We start from the raw sequence: 25,986 nt of genomic DNA, 5'->3' as shown, positions 1-25,986 counted from the left end.
ATGTTACCAGCTTTAAGTTGCTACCGCAGCATGCTTGCTTTTTTGTCATCTTCTGGAACGTGTACAATGGGAATATTATTATATATGACCCTTTTCCTTACTGCCCCCTCTACATGTTACTAGTGGTGCACTGAAATGGAATTTTCGATACCGAAAATTCAGGATGCACTTGGCCAAAACCAAAATTGACAGTTTTTAAAGAAAATATATTTTTTTTTCAAATGTATTCAATTTTTTTTTTTTTTTTTTTTATGAATTTTAAATTAGTGAATTTGTCGGCCATTATCAGCAAATTTTTGAAGCAGGGTTAAAAATCCTACTTGCTGCATTTATGGTGCATATTTGGCAAACCGCACCAAAAATGCAACTCCCCATTGAAAAAGCAGCAAGAACGTCATAAAATTTCACCTATGTTGCGTATTTGCATTTTTTTGAGTCATGACCTATAAAAAAACGCACCTTTTATGCAAGGGAAATATGCGGGCGTTTTCAGAAGCTATTATCAGCACTTTTTTTTTTCTTTCTTTTTTTTCTTTTTTCTTTCGGCACAACACTTAAAACTCTATTTTCGGCCAATATTTTTTTGCAGCTGAAATTTCGGTGCATTGTTTTATGTAAGGACCTCCTGTCATTACTCATAGCCATGTTTCCTTGGCCTTGTTCGCAATCTATTTGCAGGTCTGTTGCATTGTTTGATACTTCAGTACTTGTTAGTTTGACTACATTCATGATTGTTAAAGAGAACGAGTCAGCATAAAAATATAGTGAAGGTTCAATGGATGCCACAGCTGTGAGCCTACATCCAGTCATTTTTTACAAATTTGCAGTTATAACTTTATAATGCAAAGACAGTATGGCAGTAATACAAATAAATATGTTGCTTTGTCTTTACCAGCCATTTGCACCTTTGAACGACGTCCCCTATCATTTTATTACTACGCTGGATGATCTTGTAGCGCTAAATGAGAAGCTGTTAAAATGCTCAGAGTTTGCTGTGGATCTGGAGGTAAGACGCCATCCGATACTGGAATTGTTTTATATTATCTCTAGGAATAGAAAAATATGTGCTACCCTAAAGAACTGGATTCTAGTCCAGAGGTCTTCAAACTATGGCCCTCTAGTTGTTCGGGAATTACAATTCCCATCATGCCTAGTCATGTCTGTGAATGTCAGAGTTTTCCAATGCTTCATGGGATGTGTAGTTCAGCAACAGCTGGAGGGCCGTAGTTTGAGGATCCCTGTTCTAGTCTGAGGTTTTTCAGATAGAGAAGCTATGTTCTAGTTACTGTGGGCAGTGCAAACATGTTTCTTATCAATAGTTACTATTAAACCCCAATCACATGGCCACTCTGATTGGCTGTCACTGTGGTTACATGATCAGGAACTGATGACGCTGGCTCCCGATCATTACTAGAGACTGGAAGCTGTCTTTGACGGCTTGGTTACTGTGCTGTGAGCGTGCTTCAGTACAGAGACCTCGGCCACCCATGGACACACATGTGTAGCATGTGGACAGCAAAGCTCACCTTCCTTGCTGCCGCTCACAAGCATTGGATGGACGGCAAGAGGTTAAGGTTGAGAATCTTTGGTATTTGTTGCCTGTTCATTCATAATTGTCCTGTTCTTCTCCTTGCAGCACCATTCGTACCGCAGCTTCCTGGGCCTCACCTGCCTCATGCAGATCTCCACCCGCACTGAGGATTTTATTCTTGATACCCTTGAGCTACGCAGTGACCTTTACATCCTTAATGAGAGTTTTACAGATCCTTCCATCGTTAAGGTCAGAAGATTGAACAGTTGTAAACCACCTGAATTCTTAAAGTTTGACACTGGGCAAAATCAGAAATGACAAATTATGATGCTTTCTGTCTCTAGTGTTAACGTGGTAGGACTGAACAAATCTTGGCTGTGGATGTAGCAATGGTTTGGACTCCAGTTTAATGGTTGTGCTGGGGTCTTGTGTTAGGAATGTATATTGTTCCTCAGCTGCTCAACTGCTGGAGTTCCAGTTATCATTCTGGTATGTCAGACTTGTGGTATCGCTATGTTTGTTGAGCCCTTGTATATAGAGTGATACATCTCAATGGTTCAGTTAACATCTTTGTTAGTATTCCCTTCTTTTGGACTTTGTATAGTGTTGTAGTTGTGGGGACTGAAGTCTGTCCTGAACTTTGGGGTTTTATGGAGCACCTGTTCCTGCCAATAAATTTGTAATATCTAACCAGTGTGTACTATCTTTTGTAATTCTACTTCTCTGATACTAATCATTTTATTTCCCCTACCAGGTCCTTCATGGTGCAGATTCTGATATTGAGTGGCTACAAAAAGATTTTGGCTTGTATATTGTGAACATGTTTGACACCCACCAAGGATCTCGCTTGCTGAACCTTGGGAGGAATTCTCTAGATTACCTCCTCAAACACTACTGCGACATTGTGTCTGATAAGAAGTACCAACTGGCTGACTGGAGGATCCGGTGAGTCACCAACCAATATACGTAATGAATACCAGAGAATTCAGTCAATCCTAACCAGCTATTTCTGGCCAACAGCCCATTACCACAGGAGATGATAGAGTATGCCCGGGGGGACACTCACTATCTACTGTACATCTACGATCGCATGAGGCAAGATCTTCTGAATGGCGCCAATGGCAAACCGAACCTTCTGCAACTCATCTGGCAAAAGAGCAGGGAGATCTGTCTGAAGGTAGTGAATGTTTTGGGGAGGGTTTCACTTGGATGTAACTAAATTTTTGCAATTATTTTTTTAGGAAACTTTATTTTTCATCACATATGATGCAAAAATAGCCCTTTGTGATGCTTTTTTTGTGCCAGGTTTTCTTTATGGGAAAATCAAGGGTCTTTACGAGCCCCAATGTCTCACCTAGAGAAGGGAGGTGTGGTGTGGGTTTTTTTTTCTTTTTTTTTTTTTTTTGCGTTAAACATTTTGTCTGAGTATAGATTTATGTTTCTTTCAAGCATGTTTGAAACCCCTTACTGTTGACTGACTCACTACCTCTGATAGAACTCTTTTCCAAGCATCAATTACCCTTTCAATAAAATATTCCTCCAGTTAGCTTAAAGAGGTTGTAAACCCCAAAAAAAAAATTTTTTTTCTTTTTGCAACCTGCAAGAGAAACACACATAATGAGCTAATATGCATCGCATACTAGTTCATTATGAAATACTTGCCTTAGAACAAGCCCCCGCCGTGCCGTCCGCTTACCTGTATGACGGGCGACATATCCAGTCGCCCGTCTTCCGGGATCACGGCATCCGGCCATCTGATTGGCCGGAGTCGCGTTGACGTCACTCCTGCGCACACGCGCGGCAGCCGACGGTCACGGCACGGAGCTCTTAAGGAACGACACAAGCGGCCGTTCCTTCAGAGCGCATGCGCCAGTGACGTTAGTGGCTGCATGTAAGGTAAATATCTCCTAAACGGTGCATGTTTAGGAGATATTTACAGTACCTATAGGTAAGTCTTATCAAAGACTTACCTATAGGTACAAGTTACAGAGGAGGGTTTACTTCCTCTTTAAGGTCATGTTCAGGTGTTATTGATTTTGGTTTTATATTGAAAATCCTGCCCTCTTGAACCTTATTAATGAGGAGTTCCCAGCCTTGAAAGCTTTTTTCAATAAAAATACCCCGGGACAGTCAGGGCTAGTACATTTCATAATGGATAGCCTCTGAACTGTCCAAGGTTGCACTTACCTTTTTAGAAGAAATACTTGCCTTGAAAATTTCTTGTCCAGCACTGCCATCTTAGGTGTGGGCAGCTGAAGCCAGACCGTCTTCTTCGGTGTCCTCTTCCATCCCACGATGCCCTGCACTGGCCCCGCTCGTCAGTTTCCGTGCAGGTGCATCATGCCCAGAAGCTGTTTAGCAGGGAATGACGCGCCTGCAACAGAAGTGACAAGCGGGGCCGATGCAGTCGCATTGATTCCTGGGAGCGATGATGTTCAGCTCCCAGGAGTCAATGCAGGCAGGAAGAGACGGCGCGGGCCGCGGCCACAGAGGAAGGAAGTGGAAAAAAGGGAAGTATATTTCCTTCAATAACAAGGTAAGTAAAGAAAAAAAGAAAATCTGGACTATCCATTTGTTTTTCAGGTGAATGTCAGCAAGCGGATGGCCCAAAGTCGTTTTTGAGGCCGGAACCCCATTGATGTATTTGAAGGTTTCAATCATCTCCCTTTTCCCTTCTCTGCTCCAGACTCTACATATTAACCACTTGCTGACCGCCTTTAGCACTCTTACTGCTATAGGGCAGCAGCTTTGGGCAGAATCGCGTATATATACACTTGATTTTGCATTTCCACCTGCAGGGGGCATGCTGCTGTGATAATTCACAGCAGAAGCTGATCTGCGGGTATCGGAGACTTTTTCCTCCGTCACACGTTCGATCGTTGGGCATATCTCAGTCCTCTGTGTTTTACTGTGTCAACAAGGCGTAGCTCAGTTCTTACAGTGGGGAAGGGACGATCCTGTGTCTCTGCAAAGCAAAGACTAGAAAAAAATATAAATCAACAAAGTGGACAGGCGCTATTAAAAGGGTATCCTAAAATATAAAAGGTAAGGGTGGTCCCAGCGGCGGGATCACCCTAATGGTGCGGCGGAAGAGGTGCCCCCCCCCCTCCTGCCGCATCCTGGTCCTTTTCCCCGCTTACCGGACCCGCCGGCAGCGGGGAAAACGATCCGCTCCCGAATCCTCCTAGACAGGAAGTCGAGTGAGGGAAGGATTGACCTCACTCGACTCTATGGTCTTGGAGGATCAGAGCGACGTCAAACTTCGTTGCCTAGCAACCGGCTTAAAGAGCCGTTTTTTTTTTTTTTTTTTCTTTTTTTTTTTTTTTTTGTATACTTGTGAGATCTGAGGACTTTTGGACCCCACAGATCTCACAATAAAGAGGTCCTGTCATGGCTATTTCTATTACAAGGAATAGGAATAAAAATTATCAATTTTTTTTTTTTTTTTTAAACTGTAAAAATCAAAAATAATAAATAAATAAAATAGGGAAAAAAAAGAAATAAATTAAAGCGCCCTGTCTCCGTTAGCTTGCACGCAGTAGCGAATGCATATGGAAGCCCCGTCCACATATGTAAACGGTGTTCAAACCACACACATGAGGTATCGCCACGATCGTTTGAGCGAGAGCAATAATTTGAGCCCCAGACCTCTGTAACTCTAAGCTGGTAAGCTGTAGAAATTTTTAAAGTGTCACATGTGGGATTTTTAAGCACCAAAGTTTGTCGCCATTCCGCGAGCGTGCGCAATTTTGAAGCATAACATGTTGGATAGCTATTTACCTGGCGCAACATTATCTTTCACATTATGGGAAAAAAATGGGCAAACTTTACTGTTTTCTTATTTTTTAATTCAAAAAAGTGATTTTTTTTTTTTTTCACAAAAAATTTGCTTTTGGAAGACGGCTGCGCTAATACGGTGTGATAAAAAATATTGCAACAATCTCCATTTTATTATCTAGGGTCTCTGCTAAAAAAAAATGTTTGGGGGTTCGAAGTAGTTTTCTAGCAAAAAAAGATTTTAGCTCGTAAACACCAAGTGTCAAAAATAGGCCCGGTCTTAAAGTGGTTAAGCTTTGACAAAAAAACATGGAAGCTGAATTCTATGCAGTGCTACACCAGACTGTGTATTCTTCAGTTTTAGTAAATCAACCCCAGTATTCTAAATGAGATCTCACTAAAAATCTGTATAGTGGAATCAGGTCCTTCTTCTGGTGATCCCTCTAGTGACGCATCCTAGAATTCTATTGACACTTTTCCACTGCAAGTACCGGCTCGGCTCTACTTGGCCCTGCTTGGCCCGGCTCTACTTGGCTCTACTTGGCCCTGCTTGGCCCGGCTCTACTTGGCCCTGCTTGGCCCGGTTTGCTTTTCCACTGCTGGTACCGCATGGTACGGTGTTTGAACGGTTCGGTACGGTATAGGTTTGCTTTTTCACTAAAGTAGTACTAAAGTTAAGTGGGTGGGATAACAACGGGGTGGGTGGGATTCTCTGACCAATCAGTGGCTAGAAGTGACTGCATGCAAAGGATTGTGGGATATGGTACCAGTTATGGTACCTGTTGGAACCACAATCGAGTAGGTACTGTTTTTTCAGAGCCGTACCGTACCGTTCGGTTCCATGCAGTGGAAAAGCGCCGCCGTACCATTCCGACACTATACCATGCGGTACCAGCAGTGGAAAAGCAAAAAAGCGTGCCGAACCATTCGGTTCCATGCAGTGGAAAAGCGCCATATGATTGCTCATTTGCAATCATCTGAAATAAGTGCCTCCTTTTACTGAAGCTATTCGCTAATGGCACTGCAAGTACCGCCTCGGCTCTACTCGGCCCTGCTTGGCCGGTTTGCTTTTCCACTGCTGGTACCGCATGGAACGGTGTTGGAACGGTTCGGTACGGTACGGTATGGTTTGCTTTTCCACTGTTTATAGTACTGATAAGTAGTGGGCAAAATTACTCTGTGGTTGCACCGCCTCTACTGCCGCATAAACAATGACAGTGATGATTTATTGACCAATCACTGCCTTGTAGTGAGGACCGATCAGGCTGCATGGGAGGGGTTGTGGAATTTAGTACCGGTACGGTACGCTTGGAACCACAATTGAGTAGGTACTGTTTTTCAGAGCCGTACCGTTCGGTTCCATGCAGTGGAAAAGCGCCGCCATACCATACCATACCAAACCGTTCCTACACCGTACCATGCGGTACCAGCAGTGGAAAAGCAAAAAAGCGAGCTGTACCGTTCGGTTCCATGCAGTGGAAAAGCGCCATATGAGTGCAGATCACTCCATTAGCTTCTTCCCTAACCATAGCGGTCATAGAAACTGACGACAGAACCCAGAAGTAATGTTTTACACGTCCCTTCCAGGAAGGGGGAGGGCAATGAATGGATGTTCTCTGGCCTTCCTCCCCTCTACCCAGGGGCACCCGCCATGCCAGTTTCCTGTTCTGCTAGTGGGAGCTTGGGAAACCTATCAGGGGCGCATGTTTGGGGATCAGCTGTTGCTGAGGTGTGTGGTAGCAATTGGGCAGCTGTACAGGTGACTGATCGCTTCCATCTTACAGCTTGCTTGTCAGATTTACACATGGAGTGTGTATAAAATCTACTGCTGCCAACATTTTACTTACTGTGCGTCAGTAGCAGAGAAAGGCTTACAGTTGGCAATACACGTTACAAGTTGGATAATTTTATTTAGTTTCCAAAGATATGTATTTAGTTCAAAACTGTATATGTTCACTGTGTTTAGGGATTAAAGCAGGGTAGCCAAACTAGTCTTGGCTAAAATTAAAAAAAAAAAAAACCTTTTAGAGATGATTTTAGCTACATAGTCAATTGACACTTTCATTTGGATTTTTTTTCAATCATTTCATAATCCCAGCTTTATGCTCTTTATGCTCTTTTCCCCCCTCAGCTCCGGTACTTGGCCTGTAGGTGACCACATGTCCCTCAGATTAAAGAACACCTGTCATGATCAGTAGAGGCCACGCCATCTGGTCTGCAGTAATAGTCCATTGTAAGAACAGGTGGCGTAATCAGAGCTCTAGGAAAAGATTACTGAAAAATATTAATATTGAGTTTAGTGTCCTTTGAAGAATGGATGTTTTTCTTGGGCTTTATTTTTGATTGATTTTGTAATTCTTTTTTTTTTTTTTGTAGATTTAGGCCTGGTGAGGATATTGGTTCCCCAAAAGGGACCAAAAAGATAATTTTATCATTTGGGTTTACTTACACTTTTAATATTCAGATCTCTCTTTTATGGTGTGTGGTGTTTTTTTTATTTTTTTAGAAATTTGTGAAACCCATCTTCACAGATGAATCCTATCTGGAGCTGTACCACAAGCAGAAGAGGCACCTCAACACACAGCAGCTGTCAGCCTTCCGTCTCTTGTATGCCTGGAGGGACAAGATGGCACGCCAGGAGGATGAAAGTACAGGGTAGGGACAACCAGAGGAGTAAACCAAGCAGGAACAAGCTCTTTATTGTGTTTAGGGTTTCTCATCACCATTTTGTGTGCCATTTCAGGTATGTCTTGCCCAATCACATGATGCTGAAGATCTCCGAGGAGCTTCCCAAGTAAGTTTATCCCCACTAATGGTAATGAGGCCAAATGGATCCCTTGTCTGTATTAGGCTGTAGTCGTGTGTCCAGTAGTAAACTGCTGTCATTCATGATACCACTGTTTTCTACTTTGATCCCTGTGATTGGTCACAGTGATCACATGGTACAAGAGCCAATCACTGCATCCCTGTGCCATGTAATTGATGTGGCCTATCGCAGCGATTATGAATGGATGCCAGCACACAGAGAAATGATTGCTTATACAGTGATCATCACTTTAATAGGTAACCTGTGTGGTAAAACAAACAAAAATTCCATAAAATAGCTGAAAATGATAAAAATTTTATTCGGGAACAGTGTTGCATGACCGATTGTCGTTCAAAGTGTGACAGCGCTAAAATCTGAAAATTGGCCTGGGCAGGAAGGGGGTTGAAAGTGTCCGGTATTAAAGTGGTTAAAGGAAGCTGCTGTCAATCACTGTCCTGGTGGGAGAAGCAGGGCAGTGTTTAAAGCCTCTTTCACACGGGCGTTCCGTATGTCCGTATATCATCCCATCCATTTGCGGGTGATATACGGACATAATGCATGTCAATGGGATTGCGGATGTCAGCGAATGACCATCTGCTGACATCCAATTTGCGTCCTTTCAGTTCTGTTCCGTTTTTTGGAGCAGAACAGAACCCTATTTTTCTTCCGTTTAAAAAACAGGACGCAAAATCGGATGTCAGCGGTGTCATCGGCTGACATCCGCAATTCCATAGACTTCCATTCAATGTTCCCTCTAATTTTTTACTGAGCTGAGCAAATAAAAAAATTTCTGAGCGCAAACCTTTAGATTGAGCAATGGGGGGGGGGGGGGGGGACGTCAATGCAGAGTGACCAGCTTGCCCCAATCAACTGCAGAGTGCCACAGCAATGCCCCCAATAAACTGCAGAGTGCCACAGCAATGCCCCCAATAAACTGCAGAGTGCCACAGCAATGCCCCCAATAAATTGCAGAGTGTCACAGCAATGCCCCCAATACATTGCAGAGTGTCACAGCAATGCCCCCAATACATTGCAGAGTGTCACAGCAATGCCCCCAATACATTGCAGAGTGTCACAGCAATGCCCCCAATACATTGCAGAGTGCCACAGCAATGCCCCCAATACATTGCAGAGTGCCACAGCAATGCCCCCAATACATTGCAGAGTGCCACAGCAATGCCCCCAATAAACTGCAGAGTGCCACAGCAATGCCCCCAATACATTGCAGAGTGCCACAGCAATGCCCCCAATACATTGCAGAGTGCCACAGCAATGCCCCCAATAAATTGCAGAGTGCCACAGCATTGCCCCCAATAAATTGCAGAGTGCCACAGCATTGCCCCCAATAAATTGCAGAGTGCCACAGCAATGCCCCCAATAAATTGCAGAGTGCCACAGCAATGCCCCCAATAAACTGCAGAGTGCCACAGCATTGCCCCCAATAAACTGCAGAGTGCCACAGCATTGCCCCCAATAAACTGCAGAGTGCCACAGCATTGCCCCCAATAAACTGCAGAGTGCCACAGCATTGCCCCCAATAAACTGCAGAGTGCCACAGCATTGCCCCCAATAAACTGCAGAGTGCCACAGCATTGCCCCCAATAAACTGCAGAGTGCCACAGCATTGCCCCCAATAAAATGCAGAGTGCCACAGCATTGCCCCCAATAAAATGCAGAGTGCCACAGCATTGCCCCCAATAAAATGCAGAGTGCCACAGCAATGCCCCCAATAAAATGCAGAGTGCCACAGCAATGCCCCCAATAAAATGCAGAGTGCCACAGCAATGCCCCCAATAAAATGCAGAGTGCCACAGCAATGCCCCCAATAAAATGCAGAGTGCCACAGCAATGCCCCCAATAAAATGCAGAGTGCCACAGCAATGCCCCCAATAAAATGCAGAGTGCCACAGCAATGCCCCCAATAAAATGCAGAGTGCCACAGCAATGCCCCCAATAAAATGCAGAGTGCCACAGCAATGCCCCCAATAAAATGCAGAGTGCCACAGCAATGCCCCCAATAAAATGCAGAGTGCCACAGCAATGCCCCCAATAAAATGCAGAGTGCCACAGCAATGCCCCCAATAAAATGCAGAGTGCCACAGCAATGCCCCCAATAAACTGCAGAGTGCCACAGCAATGCCCCCCCGCGACCCCGTGCACTTACCTCACGGACGGTCACGGCACTCTGTCTTCAGTCCCCGGCTTCCAGCTTCCCGCGTCTCCATCCTCCCGAGTCCCGGCGCCTCCTCCTCGGCCAATGGCATGAAGTTGGCCTTTCGGCCAATCAGGAAGCGGGAGGACCCGCTCCCTGATTGGCCAGGAGGAGGATCCGTATGACAATAGCGAATTTTCATTCGCTATTGTCACACGATGGGCGTGCTCTCGGGGTGCACGCTCTGCTCCCTGGCCGCTCCGTCTGCGGCTGCGCCGTCTAACTAGGTGCTTGCGCGGGACGTAATTTCCACTGCGCGACCGCGCACGCGCGCACCTTAAAGGGAACACTGCTTCCATTATGTCCGTATATCATCCGCAAACTGATGGGATGATATGCGGACATACAGACCGGATGACAAAAGTGTCATCCGTGTCCGTAAAAAATAAAAAAGTGCCGGAGCGGATCAAAATACGGTCCACTCTGTGTGAAAGAGGCCTTAGTGTAAAGGCTTCAGTATTGCTTGTGTATGGGCCAGGCCAGGAGAGTGCACATTGGGGTCTTCCTGGATTCCCAGAGTAGTCACCCTAATCAGCAGTGCAGTCACACTATAGGAGAAGTACTGTAGGCATCAGTGTGACTGCTAAATTGTTCTGAAAAGCAGGGATACTCAGAAAAATGCACCAGCAATATGAGAAGTGTGTGAATTCTGCTGTTACATACAGTATATACTTTGTCTTTGAGGGTTTAATAACACTTCAAGGTGTATACAGTTACCCCAAGATAAAAGATCTTTTATCTGACTCTATTAAAGTGCATTTTATTTGGAGTGTTTCTCTGTGAAATCTGTTTTTACATTACTTGTGTGTGTCTCTTTTTTGTGTGTAGGGAGCCACAGGGCATCATCGCTTGCTGTAACCCAGTGCCACCTCTTGTGCGACAACAAATAAATGAATTAATATTGCTTATTCAGAAAGCCAGAGAGGTCCCGCTACTGAAGGTACAGAGCATTACGTAAATGTTTTAAATTTAATGAACTGCAGGTCTCTAGAACATTTTTTTTTTTTTTGGACCAGCCTGCAGCCATTCACAGCATTGGCGCATTTGTAGGTCAAGACTTGCCTGTATCCAGTCAGAGCATGGGAGTATTTGTTGAAGGAAACTAACTTTTTTTTAAAAGCTAATGCCACCTTTTGCACCGTGTTACAATTGTTTAGGCCACATTCACACCTGAGCGTAGCATTTTCGCGCGTTTTTTACCGCGATTTTTACCACGATTTACAGGCGTTTTTACAGGCGTTTTTTGTGCAGGCGTTTTTAGATTGAATAGAGACCAATGGAAAACGCCTGTAATCTGCCCAAAAAGAAGCTAAAGTACTTTTTGGAGCGTTGGGTGTTTTGCTCAAAGCGTCAAAACGCTCAGATGTGAACAGGGGCCATTGAAATGAATAGGATTTGTCTTGTTGGGCGTTTTGAGAGCTGATCCTAGAGCAGAAAAATTCCCCAAAAACGCCCCAAAACGCCTACATGTGAACGGAGCCTTAGGGTTTAACATGGTGCAAATTTGACCCTCACCCTCAAACCACACAGCCGAGATGCTCATTCACAGAAATCTGTGAATGAATAAACTACAAGTCTCTTCTGCCATCATGGAAGACACATGTCGTTCTCAGTGGAACACAAGTGCTGAAATGACCACATTCGTAGTCCATTGACACTGTCTCCAGCTCTGCCACTGAAAGCCAGTAACTTAATACAGGAGCAGGAGGAGTGTGCAGGACTCTGGCATTGCACCTGAACCCCATTGATCACAAGTGCAAGACTTTCCAGGCTCCTAGTTGGAAAAAATAAATGAATACACATTTTTTCCTGCAAATATGAATGTGTGTATTTATTTTTTCTAAAAGGTGGTCGTAGCCTTTAAGCAATCGGAGAAGGTCATCCTTCACGTGATAGGATACTCCCATTAGCTACAAATTTGTCTATCTTTTGCAAGCCAATCAGAGTACTGGTGCCACATAGCACAACAGTATAGGATAGCACTAGTTTGTGCCACCATGCTTGGTTTACATGACCAGTGTTGGACCATCCTAGCCTTTGTGTTGGGCAGGTTATATGAATATATTAATACAGTTTTGTCTTTTTGTTACAGTCAGAAGTTAGCTCAACAAAGAAGAAAGGTCCCATGCCAAATATCGAGGTAAGTTTCATATACGTCTGCAGTTAGTACAATTTAGTGACCTACTCTGTGTAACCCCCTTTCCTTTTCCGACTCAGAAAGTGGAGAACCAGCTTTTCGGGCCACATGACACAACCTACTCTCCATTTCTACATGATCCCTACACTGGGGCAGGTGAGACATCTGACCACTACCTTCATCTGTAAAATTGTTTGTCCTAACGTTTGTCCTAACGTTTTCTTCATCAATTTTAAAACCTTAAATCTGTATAATTTGTTTCCCTAGTGGTACCATTAGCAGCCGGCAGCCTATTTAATGATGAGGAGCCAGCCCCTGCAAGACCGCTCAGCCCTGTCAAAGTACTAGCACGTGCTTCTATCTCTATATTCAATGTAAGTATTACTGGTAGTGGTGTGGGGGGAGGTGGGGTCAGTAACCAGCTTAAGGCCTGGCTTGCACCAAAAATCAGCTGGTTCAGCAGGAACCGACCGATTTTCAGTCCATGTGTACAGCTGTAAGTACAACAGAACCGGCTTCTCTCAAAAGGGCATACTTTAAAACCAGCATTCAGTCAGTGCTAGCAGTCAATGGCTGTGAGCTCTGATCAGTGCATTTTGGAGGGGGGGGGGGGGGGTAAGGGAGGAGGCAGAGTACAGTGTCTCAGCAGGAGAGATCCCTACGTCAAACACTGCTTGTGTTGATGCATGGATCTGTCACTTTTTTTTCCCGTTCAACCTGACAGAAGCGGTGTCAGGATACAAGCCAAAGTCGGTACACAGTCTGGCAGCGAGGTGCGAAGGCATGAGACAGGAGCAGGGTCAAACACAGGCTGAGGTCACAGGTAGGTAGGCAGGCAGGAATCCAGAGGGGAATCGAGGACAGGCTGAGTCAACACAGATAAACAGGAAGCAGATCAGGGCATCGGTGAACAGGAACAAGCTGAAAGACCACTCGGCAATGTGCTCCTGTCATTGCTCAGCTTAAATAGGCCGTTTGGCACGTTCTCCTTGTTCAATGTGCTTGTGCATGCTTGCTAATGCCTGTTTGGGTCCAGCTGAACTTCTCTTACACCGGGGTGGGAAACTGATTACCTCAGTCGGCAGGAATTGGACCAAGAAGAGTGGTCCCTTCATCCGGAGGTGTTTCATAAGTTATGTCTCCGGTGGGACATCCCCTAGGTGGATCTGTTGGCGTCTCGGTTTAACAGAAAGATGCAGAGGTTTGTGGCTTAGTCACGGGATCCTCTCTGGGAATCTCCGGGCCAATCTTCCATCCTGCTTTACAGTCGCTGGCTTTGACTGCTTGGCTGTGGAACGCCAGGCGCTGATGGCCAGATGGATCAGACAGACGTTAATTCAGACCTATTCCATCAAGGATCAGGTTCCTCCTTTCCCTGTCTCAGTGCCTCCTGGGCCATCCGTCATCAGGTGTCAGTGACGCAGGTTTGCAAGGGGGCCACCTGGTCGTCAGTGCACACTTTCACAAAGTTCTATAAAGTGGATGTGTTTGCATCTGCGGATGCTTCCTTTGGCCGCAAGGTTTTGCAGGTTGCTCTTTGAGGGTGTACGTTTTTTTTTTACAGGTGAGCTCTAGTTGTTTTGGTTGAGCTCCTTTTTAGCTGGTTGGCTATAGTTAGCCTTGGGAATTTATTTTTCGCTTTTCCCATCCCTCATCTTTTAACACTGCTTTGGGACGTCCCAATGGTTAACAAGATGAGGAGCTGTGTCAATGAACCAAAGAGAAAATTGGATTTTTGACTTACTGTAAAATCCATTTCTTTGATGTCCATTGACAGACCCATCATCCACCCCTCTGTGTAGTTGTAATTCTTCTGACACTGCTTGTAACAAAACTGAGTACCTATAGCAGAGAGAGTCAGTATACCCCCTGGGACTGCCCATTGGCATAGTCACTTTTTTTTTTGGCTAGTGTCCTACTCCTGTAGGGGACAGTATAACGCAATGATTAAAAAGATCAGAAGCGGTGTCCGTCAATGAACATCAGAGAAATGGTAAGTCAAAAATCCAATTTTCTGCTAAAATATAAATGATGTTACGCCGAGTAAATAGTTACCTAACGTGTCACACTTTACAATTGTGCGCACTCGCGGAGTGGTGCCAAACTACGGTGTCTAAAAATCTCCATAGGCAATAATTTAAAAGCCTTTTTCAGTTTACCAATGGTGAGTTACACAGAAGGTCCGGTGCTAGAATTATTGCTTTCGCTCTGACGTGCAGGCATCATCCTGGTATATCACTTGAAAGCTGCAACATAAATGTATGGATTGCGGTCTTTAACCACTTAAGCCCCGGAAGATTTTACCCCCTTCCTGACCAGGGGGTTTTTTGGGACTTTTTTACTGCGTGACTTTAACGGACAATTGCGCGGTCGTGCGACGCTGTACCTAAACAAATTTGATGTCCTTTTTTTCCCCCACAAACAGAGCTTTCTTTTGGTGGTATTTGATCACCTGTGCGATTTTTTTTTTTTTTTTTTTTTTTTTTTTTTTTTTTTTTTTTTTTTTTTTTTTTTTTTTTATAATGCGCTATAAGCAAAAAAGAGCGTAAATTTTGCAAAAATAACAATATTTTTCACATTTTTTTTTTTATATGAAATTCCCCCCAAAAAAATGTAAAAATCCAAAATTTTTTAACATTTTCGGCCAATTTGTTTTCTGCTACATATGTTTGGTAAGAAAAATCGCAAAAAGCGTATTTTGATTGGTTTGCGCAAAAGTTATCGCGTTTACTAACAAAGGGAAAGATTTTTGTCATTTATGGTGTGTTTTTTTTTAACGAGTAATGGCGGCGATCTGCGATTTTTTTTTTATTTTTTTTTTTTTTTTTTTCGGGACTGCGACATTGCGGCGGACAGATCGGACCCTTGACTGACATTTTTGACACTTTTGGGTTTACCAGTGACATTACTACAGTAATCAGTGCTATATATATGCACTTACTGTAAAAATGACACTGGCAGGGAAGGGGTTAACTGTATTGGAGAGGGAGGGGTTAAGTGTGTCCTAGGGGCGTGTTTCTAACTGTGATTGGACATGGCTACTAGTGTAAAAACAGATCAACGGTCCTACATAGTAGAACCATCTGATCTCCATTTTTACACAGGGGAGAATGACAGGCGGCTTGTTTACATTAGCCGCCTGCCTTTCTCCCTCTCTACCGACGATTGCCGAGTGACCGGCGGACATCGGGTCCGCTGGTCACACGCACGGACTCCTTAGTGAACGAGCCGGGGCGGGTGCGCACCTCAGCGGACGCCCGCCCGCTATTGGCTCACAAGCCGGTGTCAGGCTAGTGACGTATATATGTCACTTTGCCTGGCCGGGGCTGACCGCCGCAGTATATGTACTTGCGGCGGTCAGCAAGCGGTTAAGCGGCTATTAATTGAGGTATAGCCTGATAATACAGATACAATGGCAAGAGAAAGTATGTGAACCCCTTGGATTTTACTGGTTTTCTGCAGTAATTTGCCATAAAATGTGATCTGATTCTCATCTAAATCGCAACAATAAACAAACACAATGTGCTTAAGCTGATAACACGTTTTTTTTATTTCTCGTGCCTTTATTAAAAAATTTACAGTGCAGGAGGAAAAAAGTGAATCCTTATAGTTGGTCAAACCTCCTTTGGCAGCAAGCACATTCAGTAGCTTTGGATTAATCCCGCACAATGTTCAGGAGGATTTTTTGACCATTCCTTTTTACAAAATTGCTTCAGTTCAGACACATTTGTAGGATGTCTGGTGTGAACAGCTCTTGAGGTCATTCCACAGCATCTCTGTGGGGTTAAGGTCTGGGCTTTGACTGGGCCACTCCAAATGGCATGTTTTCTTTTTCTGAAGCCTGTCTGATTGTTGTTGTAACAAGGTTTTTTACATCCGAAATACACAAATTCCTTTTGTTCTCCTCAGGATTCGGATGATTCTGATGAAACAATGGAGAATATAAGCAACATCTCGGTAGCAAAGCAAAAGGCCAGAAGTATAATGGAGTCTTTTGACAACCCGTTCCGTATGGTAAGTTATCTGTGCATGAACATCTAAAGAAGACCAGTCACGTTTTAAAGTGGTTCTAAACACTAAAGGTTTTTTTCCTTAAAGGATAAGTTCGCTTTTTGCAGAAGGAATTTGTACATTTCATTTAATTTTTTTTGTTGGAGCTTGTAAAGCATTGCACCAGCAATCAGCAGGTGCCATGTAGGTCTCCAGCAGATCTGACAGTGTGTCTCCTTACCCGTTCATCCCATCTGACAAGACAGCATTAATGAACTACCATGGCGCTGCACAGCGCTGTGGTAGTTCAATGAAGACTACAAGCTGACAGCCGTAAAGGCTATTGGACCTTTTAGTATTCCATGCCCAGAGCACTGTCAATCAGTGAGCCGGGTGGCGCCCCGGTCAGCCATGATTTTTTAAAATTGTGACTGCCAGCGGAGGGGGGTAGAAGAACTGTCACGGTCATAGCTGTCACAGTGGGGATCGGAGAGGTGCGGTGACCGGTCTGTTTGTAACATATTACACCCTGAATATGGGTGTAACCTTTAACGTGTTATGAACGGTGAACTTCTCCTGTAATGCATTCTCTGCATTAGGTAAACTTTAACTACATTTTACCCCCTCCCTTACGCTGCCCTGTCCTTTTATCAATCCAGCGCTGTGCCCAGCTGCAAGTCTTCTCTCCCCCTCCTCCTGGTCTCACAGGATTTGCTGATAGAAGTGGGAGCCATTGGCTTCCACTGCTATCAATCAAATCCAGTGAGGGGGGTGGGGCCGAGCCACACAGCTCAGCTCTAGAGCGAGCCAAAATGTGTGCCCCATAGCAATCGGCTTGCTATGGGAGCACACGGAGAAGAGAAGGAGCAGAGAGTGTCTGGCAGGAGACCCAAGAAGAGGAGGTAAGGGGCCACTCTGTGCAATACCATTGCGAAGAGTAGGTAAGTATAAACCAGTCTTTGTTTAATTAAAATAATAAGCAAGACTTTACAATTACTTTTAGGTAAATGATTATTTTATGTGAAAGAAAATGCATTTACTCTTGACTGAAATGTAATTCTTTCATCTTTCAGTTCCTTCCATCTGACATCCGAGGTGCCCATGCTTCTCAGGAAGCCAAGCTGGATCCTAACACAAAAATGTTTGAGGTGAACAAGTTTAACAAGTTATGTTTACTCAGAAAACCCCCAAATATCCGTGGAACAAATAAAGGCCCAAAATAAATGTCTAACTTAGGTCATGGTTCTGATATGTTTTGTGTCCATTCATCTGTTTGTTTGTCACAACGTACTTAGCTGTAGGGAGGTAGAGGGCTAATATAAAGATATGTGAGGTGCATGGCTAGCATAGCAATGAACTAGACTATGGCATGCAGTGTATTCTGCATTATGTAACACATATTTGGGGTACAACTTGAAAAATTCTTTAAAACCTATGTACTGGTGTTCTAAAGTAAGCATGGAACCACTGAGCACATTGTGATAGCACAGTTCCTAACCATGCTGAATGGTCTCTTAACTCCAAATCTGACTCTAATTTCCCTTCCTTCTTTAGATCAGCAACCGCTGGAAGCTTGTGAGTATAGCGCAACAAGAACGGGAAGCAAAGGCCAAGGAAGAGGCCAAACAGAAGAGGCTGGCAGAAAAGGGTAACTCTTTGGGGGGGGGGGGGGTGAATGCAGTGGCTTGCAGCATTCAGGGGAACATTATTGATGGAGGATTTGCAGTTTCCTTTCATCTTGGTCATATCTGTTTACAGCTGCCAGGAAGAAGGCTGAACGAGAGTTTAAGAACAATGCTGCCAATCAGACGTCTGTGCGTGAGCAGGCATTGGTAAGTAAATATTAAAATTACTCTAAAAATGTATTTTTATTTTTTTTTTAAAACCCTACAAATTATTTTCTTAATCCTGGATACTCCTCCATATATAAAAATTGGCACTTTGTAAGCGATTTAACCACTGCCGAACCAACTGCCTAAAATGTACTGTGGACAGGTGGTCCATGCTGGCAAAGCGGCATACTGATACGTGCCTCTTGCCCCCCACCCCCCGCCGACACCTGCTGTGATTGCACACAGCGGGAGTCTATCAAAGTTCCGGCCAATGATTCAAGGTCGGAACTTGACAACCAACACAGCTTAGAAAAAAAGCTGTTCATTCGAAGGGATTTCATGAGGACTTGAGGGCATACAATGCGATTAGAGGAGAAGCGTTTTAACCACAGGCAACGTGGGGGGTTCTTTACTGTTAGGGCTACAAGATTGTGGAATTCTCTACCACAAGAGGTGGTTTCCGCGGGTAGTATGGTGGCTTTCAAAAGACTCTTAGACTTACATCTCAAGGATCAGAACATTCAGGGGTATGTGAGATGAGTACAGCCACACACACCTACACAGGTTGAACTGGATGGACTATTGTCTTTATTCAACCTCACCTACTATGTAACTATGTAACACCAGCAGATATGTTGTAAAAAGCAACACATAAGCACACATTTAACCCCTTGATTGCCCTAGATGTTAACCCCTTCCCAGCCAGTGTCAGTACAGTGACAGTGTAAAGTATTATCACTGATCACTGTGTCACTTGTAATGTCTGTGGCGGTTAATCCTTCTCCCCCCCCCCCCCCCCCCCCAAAGTGTCAGTGTCAGATTTCCCATCACACTATCGAAGTCCCACTAGAAGTCCCTGATCTGCGCCATAAGTAGTATTAAAAAATAAATATTCCAGTATATATCCCATAGTTTGTAGATGCTATAACTATCATGCAAACCAATTAATATACACTTATTGGAATTTTTGTTTTTACTAAAGACATGTAGCAGAATACATTTTGGCTAATATTTATGAAGAATTTTATTCATTTTTATTTTTTCAATTGATGTGTTATAGCAAAAAGTAAATTTTTAAATTTTTCAAGCTGTTTGGTCTTTTTTATATTACCAAAAAACCCAGTGGTGATCAAATACCAAAGCTAAATTTATGTGAAAAAATGATATAAGTTTAGTTTGGATACAGTGTTGCATGACCGAGCAATTACCAGTTAAAGTAGCATAGTGCTAAATAGCAAAAAAATGGCCTGGTCACGAAGGCAGTTAAACCTTCCAGAGCTGAAGTGGTTAAAAGGAGTACACTGGTTTATAATATACAGAAAAGCTTATACAGATCTAGGTGGCTGTTCCGTCAACAGCGGTTGCCACTCTTCTGTGTTTCAGCCGGTGCAGTAAACTGGTGTGTGAAAAGGGGAAAGTCGCAACACCGACATGCAGGAAATTCATGTAATACGGTGGTACAGAATCCCCTTTGTTGTGGGCTTGGTTTATGATACAAGTGCCAGATCATATAGTGGAGCTTCTATATTTATATAGCCTGTCTAAGTTAGGAAGTGTGTTTTTAGCCAGGGGAAATTTTAAGAGGAACTGCAGTCTGCTCACATAATTTGTGTTAAAAATATATTTGCCATTCTGAAGCTTCCGTCCAACCACTTTGAATATAATTTTATATATACTGTGACTCTATACTTGCCAAATATGCTGCAGAAATCTCCTTCCACTAAGCCTGGCTGCAGGCATTTTAACTGTGGGCAGCTGAAGCTGCTACCTGTTCACTTCCTGAATTTACACACACACACACACACACACACACTCCTTGCCTGCCTGCACATTTCTCCTCTCGATGAATACTCATGGATCTCTACAGTATCCTGTTATCTCCGCCTTCATCCAGCTCTTCAGCTCTCCTTGGCTGTCCTATGACTCATCCCTCCTCCCCTGCTGGCAAACTTTTATGAGAGTGAGAGAGCAGTGAATGATGTCATTAGCCTAGGCTTATTACCAGACAAGAGGAAGTGGGCTGTATAAGGTATTTACTGTCAGATAAAAAATGTTTTACTATCCAAAGTTTAAAACAAGAAGAGCAGAAGATTTAATAGATGGAAAGATTAAGAAATGGCTGAAGGGCCTCTTTAACCACTTGCCGCCCGCCCTATAAATAATTAATAAATTGACGGCGGCAAAGTGGTTGTACTATCCTTACTGGGCGTCATATGACGTCAAGCAGGATGGAGCGGCGATCGGTGCTGCGGTGTGTCACTCTGACACACCGTATCTCCGATCTCGGTTAAGAGCCTAATGACATAGGCTCTTTACCATGTGACCAGCTGTGTCCAATCACAGCTGGTCTCACAGTAAATAGGAAGTGCCGTTGATCGGTTTTCCTCAGTTCGTGCCAGATAGGCACGAGTAGAGGAGAGCCGATCTGCAGCTCTCCTGACGGGGGGGGGGGGGGTTTCTGTGCTGGTAACCAGAGCATTGCTTACCAGTGCAGACCCTTGGGGGGGTTGCCACTTGAGCCACCAGGGATTGCCCACCAGGGATGCCCACCCATGGCCACCAGGGATGGCAATCGGTGCTCAGGGACCTTTTCAGTGCCCTCCCCATCAGAGCTGCCTATGATTGCAATCTATCAGTGCCGACCACCAGTGTCTATCAGTGCTGCCCACCAGTGCCACCTATCAGTGCCCACCAATGCTGCATATCAGTGCCACATATTAGTGCCCATCAGTGTCGCCTATCAGTGCCCACCAATGTTGCATATCAGTGCTACATATCAGTGCTGAATATTGGTGCCACCCCATCAGTGCCTCCTCATCAATGCCTGTCAGTGCAGCCTCATCAGTGCAGGAAAAAAACGTATCTATTTACAAAACTTTATAACGTAAACAAAAGTTTTTTTTTTTTTTCAAACTTTTTGGTCTTTTTTTATTTGTGTAGCAAAAAAGAAAAAACCTTGCAGTGATCAAATACCACTAAAAGAAAGCTCTATTTGTGGGGAAAAAATCACATAAATTCGGTTTAGGTACAGCGTTGCATGACCGCGCAATTGTCATTCAAAATGCAACAGTGCTGAAAGCTGAAAATTGGCCTGGGGAGGAAGGGGGTGAAAGTGCCCAGTATTGAAGTGGTTAAGACCACTTCACTGTGAAAAAGAAACTAGAGCACCCACCACATAGACAGCCTGGTAAACTGTAATGTATTATGTTTTTTGTTCTTGGATTTATATGCCTCTTTCTTTTCCAAAGCAGGAGGATGCAGGCAGGAAGCGTGAGAGAATAGTCAGCGAGCCAGGATCTGAGACCAAGAAATCAGACAAAAAGAGGTTAAAACACACGGAGAAGACCGATGAGGAAGCGGCTGTGGCCAAGGCTCCCTTTACTCCCTTCGATTACAGCAAGTCGGATTTCAAGGTGTTTGCAGGTGAGTGGTACTCCATGTAGGTCATTCATGGGCAGGAATTACTCCTGTCATTCATCTCTGTACTCCTCTCCAAGCTTGACCCTTGAAATATTTTGTTTCCCATACAGGTAGTAGCCGTGTGGAAGGTCGGCCCGAGTTTGACCCCAATAGACAAGCACAGTCAGGAAAAGTACGTACTATAAATGATCTTAAATATTTTCTGTATCCCGGCATTGGGCTCTGCTTTATGCTTTGTATGCATGTTAAAGTGACAGGGCCCTAATAGGAGGTGACAGATCAAGGTGCCACTTTTCCCTCTGTGTGGAGGATTTTCTTGTATTTGAGGTTTTACTATTCTAAGTTGGTGCTGTTTCCTAAGATTGTGCGTGTATATATTATAGAGCGAGAATTAACCACTTGCCGACTGCTGCCTGACTATATACGGTGGCGGTCAGCCCCTCCCAGGCAAAGTGACGTACTGACGTACCCGAAGAAGCCGGCGCGTGTGACCTGCGAACCCGATGTCCACCGGTCACTCGCAATCGTCGGGTAGAGAGGGAGAAAGGCAGGCGGCTAATGTAAACACAGCCGCCTGTCACTCTCCCCTGTGTAAAAGCACTGATCACTCGGTCCTGCTATGTAGGACCGTTGATCTCTGCTGTTACACACAAAGCCACATCCAATCACAGTAAGAAACAAGCCCCTAGGGACACACTTAACCCCTCCCTCTACAATAAAGTTAACCCCTTCCCTCCCAGTGTCATTTTTACAGTAACAGTGCATATGTATAGCACTGATTACTGCAGTAATGTCACTGATACCCCCAAAAGTGTCAAAAATGTCAGTCAAGGGTCCGATCTGTCTGCTGCAATGTCGCAGTACCGCAAAAAAAAAATCGCAGATGGCCGCCATTACTCGTTAAACAAAAAAAAAATGACAAAAATCTTTCCCTTAGTTAGTAAACGCAAAAACTTTTGCGCAAACCAATCAAAATACGCTTTTTTTTTTTTTTTTTTTTTTTTTTTACCAAACATATGTAGCAGAAAACAAATTGGCCTAAAATGTTAAATTTAGATTTTTAAATTTTTTTAGGGGGGGGGGGGGGAATTTCATATAAAAAAAATGTGAAAAATATTGTTGTTTTTGCAAAATTGTCGCTCTTTTTTTGTTTATAGCGCATGACCAAAAAATCACACAGGTGATCAAATACCACCAAGAGAAAGCTCTGTTTCTGTTTGTGGGGAAAAAAGGACGTCCATTTCATTTGGGTACAGCGTCGCACGACTGCGCAATTGTCCGTTAAAGTTACGCAGTGCCGAATCGCAAAATAGGCCCATTCAGGAAGAGGGTAAAATCTTCCAGGGCTTAAGTGGTTAAAGTAGGGAATAGTTAACATCTAATATCACAAAGTGCAGCACTGCTGTTAAAAGTCCAATAAATCTAAAAAGATAGAATAAAAAACAGACGCAAGTGCGAAGGGAACTTGAGTAGAAGTCCAAGAAGAGCCAACACCAAACACACTGCCTCTTACCCCAGGATGTGGACCCCCTATACAGAAGGTCAAAAGATCTTGACACTATCCTTTGGCAAGTAGTACACAGACTCTTTGATTCCCAAGGATCCTCAAAATATGGCACTAAATCACTCAGAACTTCTCCAGAGGCTCATAGATAAAAAATGGACATCTCATGGGGTCGTACGTTCAAATAAAAGATTTTATTCCAATGGTTCAAACTCACATTTGACAGGTTTTTAAATTGCAGTTGTCGCCTGGAGACCAATTGTTTCCAACCTCAAATATGTCCGCCATGTCCCGGTGTGCGATGACGTCACACGTCTAGTATCCTCCCTACGCGTTTCGTTAGCGATGACGTCGTCAGGGGCGTTTTTGATATATAATAGTTAACATCTGTCGGTTTTAGAATTTCACCATTTGTCTTTTTTTTTTATACTTGCCTTTTTCTTCCTACCATGCATTGTGGTTCCACCTGCCAGCCTCTACATTCTATTGTGTTGAAGTTGAAGAAGGCAACTAGTGGGAGGAACCACAGCGTATAGCAGAGAAGAAGGTATCCAACATAATCAGAAATGGTGGATACTAGCAGTGAACGGAGATCTGGAACACTGCAACAGCATGTTAGGACATGGCCCATTGGATAGGTGGTTGTTCTTCTTATAGGCTCGCTTTAGTTTTATTTGTAAAACAAAAAAAAAAAAAATCACCAGAACACTAAAGCAGCTGGCTAACAAAAGTTTTCAACTGGTTTTGTTAAAAGCAGAGGTTTATTTCCACTGCCTGATTGGTGCTGTTGACTCCCAGGGGGTGACATACCCATCCCCCTCCTCCCTAATCCTCTCCCTAGTTCTTGCCAAACACCCCTCTCCTTTTTTTTTTCCTCTTTCTCTCCTCCTCCTTCATCTCTTTCTTCTCTAGTTCTTTAAAAAATAAAAAAAAAGTGGTGTGCACAGATCTGTGTTATTTATCCCGATTTAGACTTCATTTTGTGACGGGTTAGATCCTTCTAGAAATTGGAGGGTATCCTCCCTCAAACAAGTCTGCCTTCAACACAGTCTGTTTGAAGGGTTCCTTTCATTTATATACAATTGTTCCATTTTTCTTATGGCATTTTGTACCTGCCTTCGTATATCGCAATCCAGCAAGGAGTATTGGTTGTGCTTATTAAGCTTTAACACCGTTTGTATGCTGTGCAAAGTTGTCTTTCTCTTGTATCTGTGACACATCTTTAAATAAAATAAAAAAGCAGAGGTTTATGTTGCATGCATTTGAAGATATACAGTGCATCCGGAAAGTATTCACAGTGCTTCATTTTTTCCAAATTTTTTATGTTACAGCTTTATTCCAAAATTCCAAAATGGATTAAATTCATTATTTTCCTCAAAATTCTACAAAAAATACCCCATAATGACAACATGAAATAAGTTTGTTTAAAATATTTGCAATTTTACAAAAAAAAAAAAAAATGCCATGTACATAAGTATTCACAGCCTTTGCCAAGACACTCAAAATTGAGCTCAGGTGCATCCTGTTTCCACTGATTATCCTTGAGATGTTTCTACAACTTGATTGGAGTCGACCTGTGGTAAATTCAGCTGATTGGACAGTATTTGGAAAGGCACACACCTGTCTATATAAGGTTCCACAGTTAACAGGGCATGTCAAAGCACAAACCAAGCCATGATGTCCAAGGAATTGTTTGTAGACCTCAGGCAGGATTGTATTGAGGCACAGATCTGGGGAAGGGTACAGAAACATTTCTGAAGCATTGAAGGTCCCAATGAGCACAGTGGCCTCCATCATCTGTAAATGGAAGACGTTTGGAACCACCAGGACTCTTCCTAGAGTGGGCCGCCCAGCCAAACTGAGTGATGGGGGGAGAAGGACCTTAGCCAGGGAGGTGACCAAGTATCCAATGGTCTCTCTGACAGAGCTCCAGAGTTTCTCTGTGGAGAGGAGAACCTTCCAGAAGAAAAATTATCTCTGCAGCACTCCACTAATCAGGCCTGTATGGTAGAGTGGCCAGACGGAAGCCACTCCTCAGTAAAAGGCACATGACAACCCGTCTGGTGTTTGCCAAAAGGCACCTAAAGGATTCGCAGACCATGAGAAACAAAATTCTCTGGTCTGATGAAACAAAGATTGAACTCTTTGGCCTGAAAGGCAAGCGTCCTGTCTGGAGGAAACCAGGCACCGCTCATCACCTGGCCAATACCATCCCTACAGTGAAGCATGGCGGTGGCAGAATCATGCTGTGGGGATGTTTTTCAGCAGCAGGAACTGGGAGACTAGTCAGGATTGAGGGAAAGATGAATGCAGCAATTTACAGAGACATCTTTGAATAAAATCTGCTCCAAAGTGCTCTGGACCTCAAACTGGGGCGAAGTTTCATCTTCCAACAGGACAACGACCCTAAGCACACAGCCAAGATAACAAAGGAGTGGCTACGGGAAAACTCTGTGATATGTCCTTGAGTGGCCCAGCCAGAACCCAGACTTGAACCCAATTTTCTGGAGAGATCTGAAACTTGTTGTGCACCAACGCTCCCCATCCAACCTGATAGAGCTTGAGAAGTCCCGCAAAGAAGAATGGGAGAAACTGCCCAAAAATAGGTGTGCCAAGCTTGTAGCATTATACTAAAAAAAAAAAAAGAGGCTGTAATTGGTGCCAAAGGTGCTTCAACAAAGTATTGAGCAAAGGCTGTGTGTACTTACAGTATGTACATGTGATCCCTTTTTTTTATTTTTTTTTTATAAATGTGCAAAGATTTCAAACAAACTACT

The 25,986-nt window shown here is 43.8% G+C and overlaps 1 protein-coding gene across 1 annotated transcript in view; it reads left to right on the top strand.

The window, feature by feature from the left end:
• Nucleotides 1-25,986, top strand: part of EXOSC10 (exosome component 10) — a 57,510-nt gene that overhangs the window by 25,859 nt on the left and 5,665 nt on the right. The window contains exons 8-23 of the mRNA XM_082274526.1: nucleotides 896-1,006; nucleotides 1,637-1,780; nucleotides 2,286-2,476; nucleotides 2,552-2,708; nucleotides 7,815-7,963; nucleotides 8,052-8,102; nucleotides 11,155-11,266; nucleotides 12,419-12,466; nucleotides 12,544-12,619; nucleotides 12,731-12,837; nucleotides 16,373-16,477; nucleotides 17,527-17,601; nucleotides 18,008-18,101; nucleotides 18,212-18,285; nucleotides 21,534-21,708; nucleotides 21,816-21,877. Of these exons, the coding sequence (XP_082130652.1) occupies nucleotides 896-1,006; nucleotides 1,637-1,780; nucleotides 2,286-2,476; nucleotides 2,552-2,708; nucleotides 7,815-7,963; nucleotides 8,052-8,102; nucleotides 11,155-11,266; nucleotides 12,419-12,466; nucleotides 12,544-12,619; nucleotides 12,731-12,837; nucleotides 16,373-16,477; nucleotides 17,527-17,601; nucleotides 18,008-18,101; nucleotides 18,212-18,285; nucleotides 21,534-21,708; nucleotides 21,816-21,877 (1,731 nt within the window). The remainder of the gene's footprint in view (nucleotides 1-895; nucleotides 1,007-1,636; nucleotides 1,781-2,285; nucleotides 2,477-2,551; nucleotides 2,709-7,814; nucleotides 7,964-8,051; nucleotides 8,103-11,154; nucleotides 11,267-12,418; nucleotides 12,467-12,543; nucleotides 12,620-12,730; nucleotides 12,838-16,372; nucleotides 16,478-17,526; nucleotides 17,602-18,007; nucleotides 18,102-18,211; nucleotides 18,286-21,533; nucleotides 21,709-21,815; nucleotides 21,878-25,986) is intronic.

This window comes from Pelophylax lessonae, assembly GCF_965119305.1.
Source record: "Pelophylax lessonae genome assembly, chromosome: 12".
Taxonomy (NCBI): Eukaryota; Metazoa; Chordata; class Amphibia; order Anura; family Ranidae; genus Pelophylax; species Pelophylax lessonae.
Note: the sequence above shows the minus strand (reverse complement) of the source record. Positions and strands in the feature narration are given on the sequence as shown.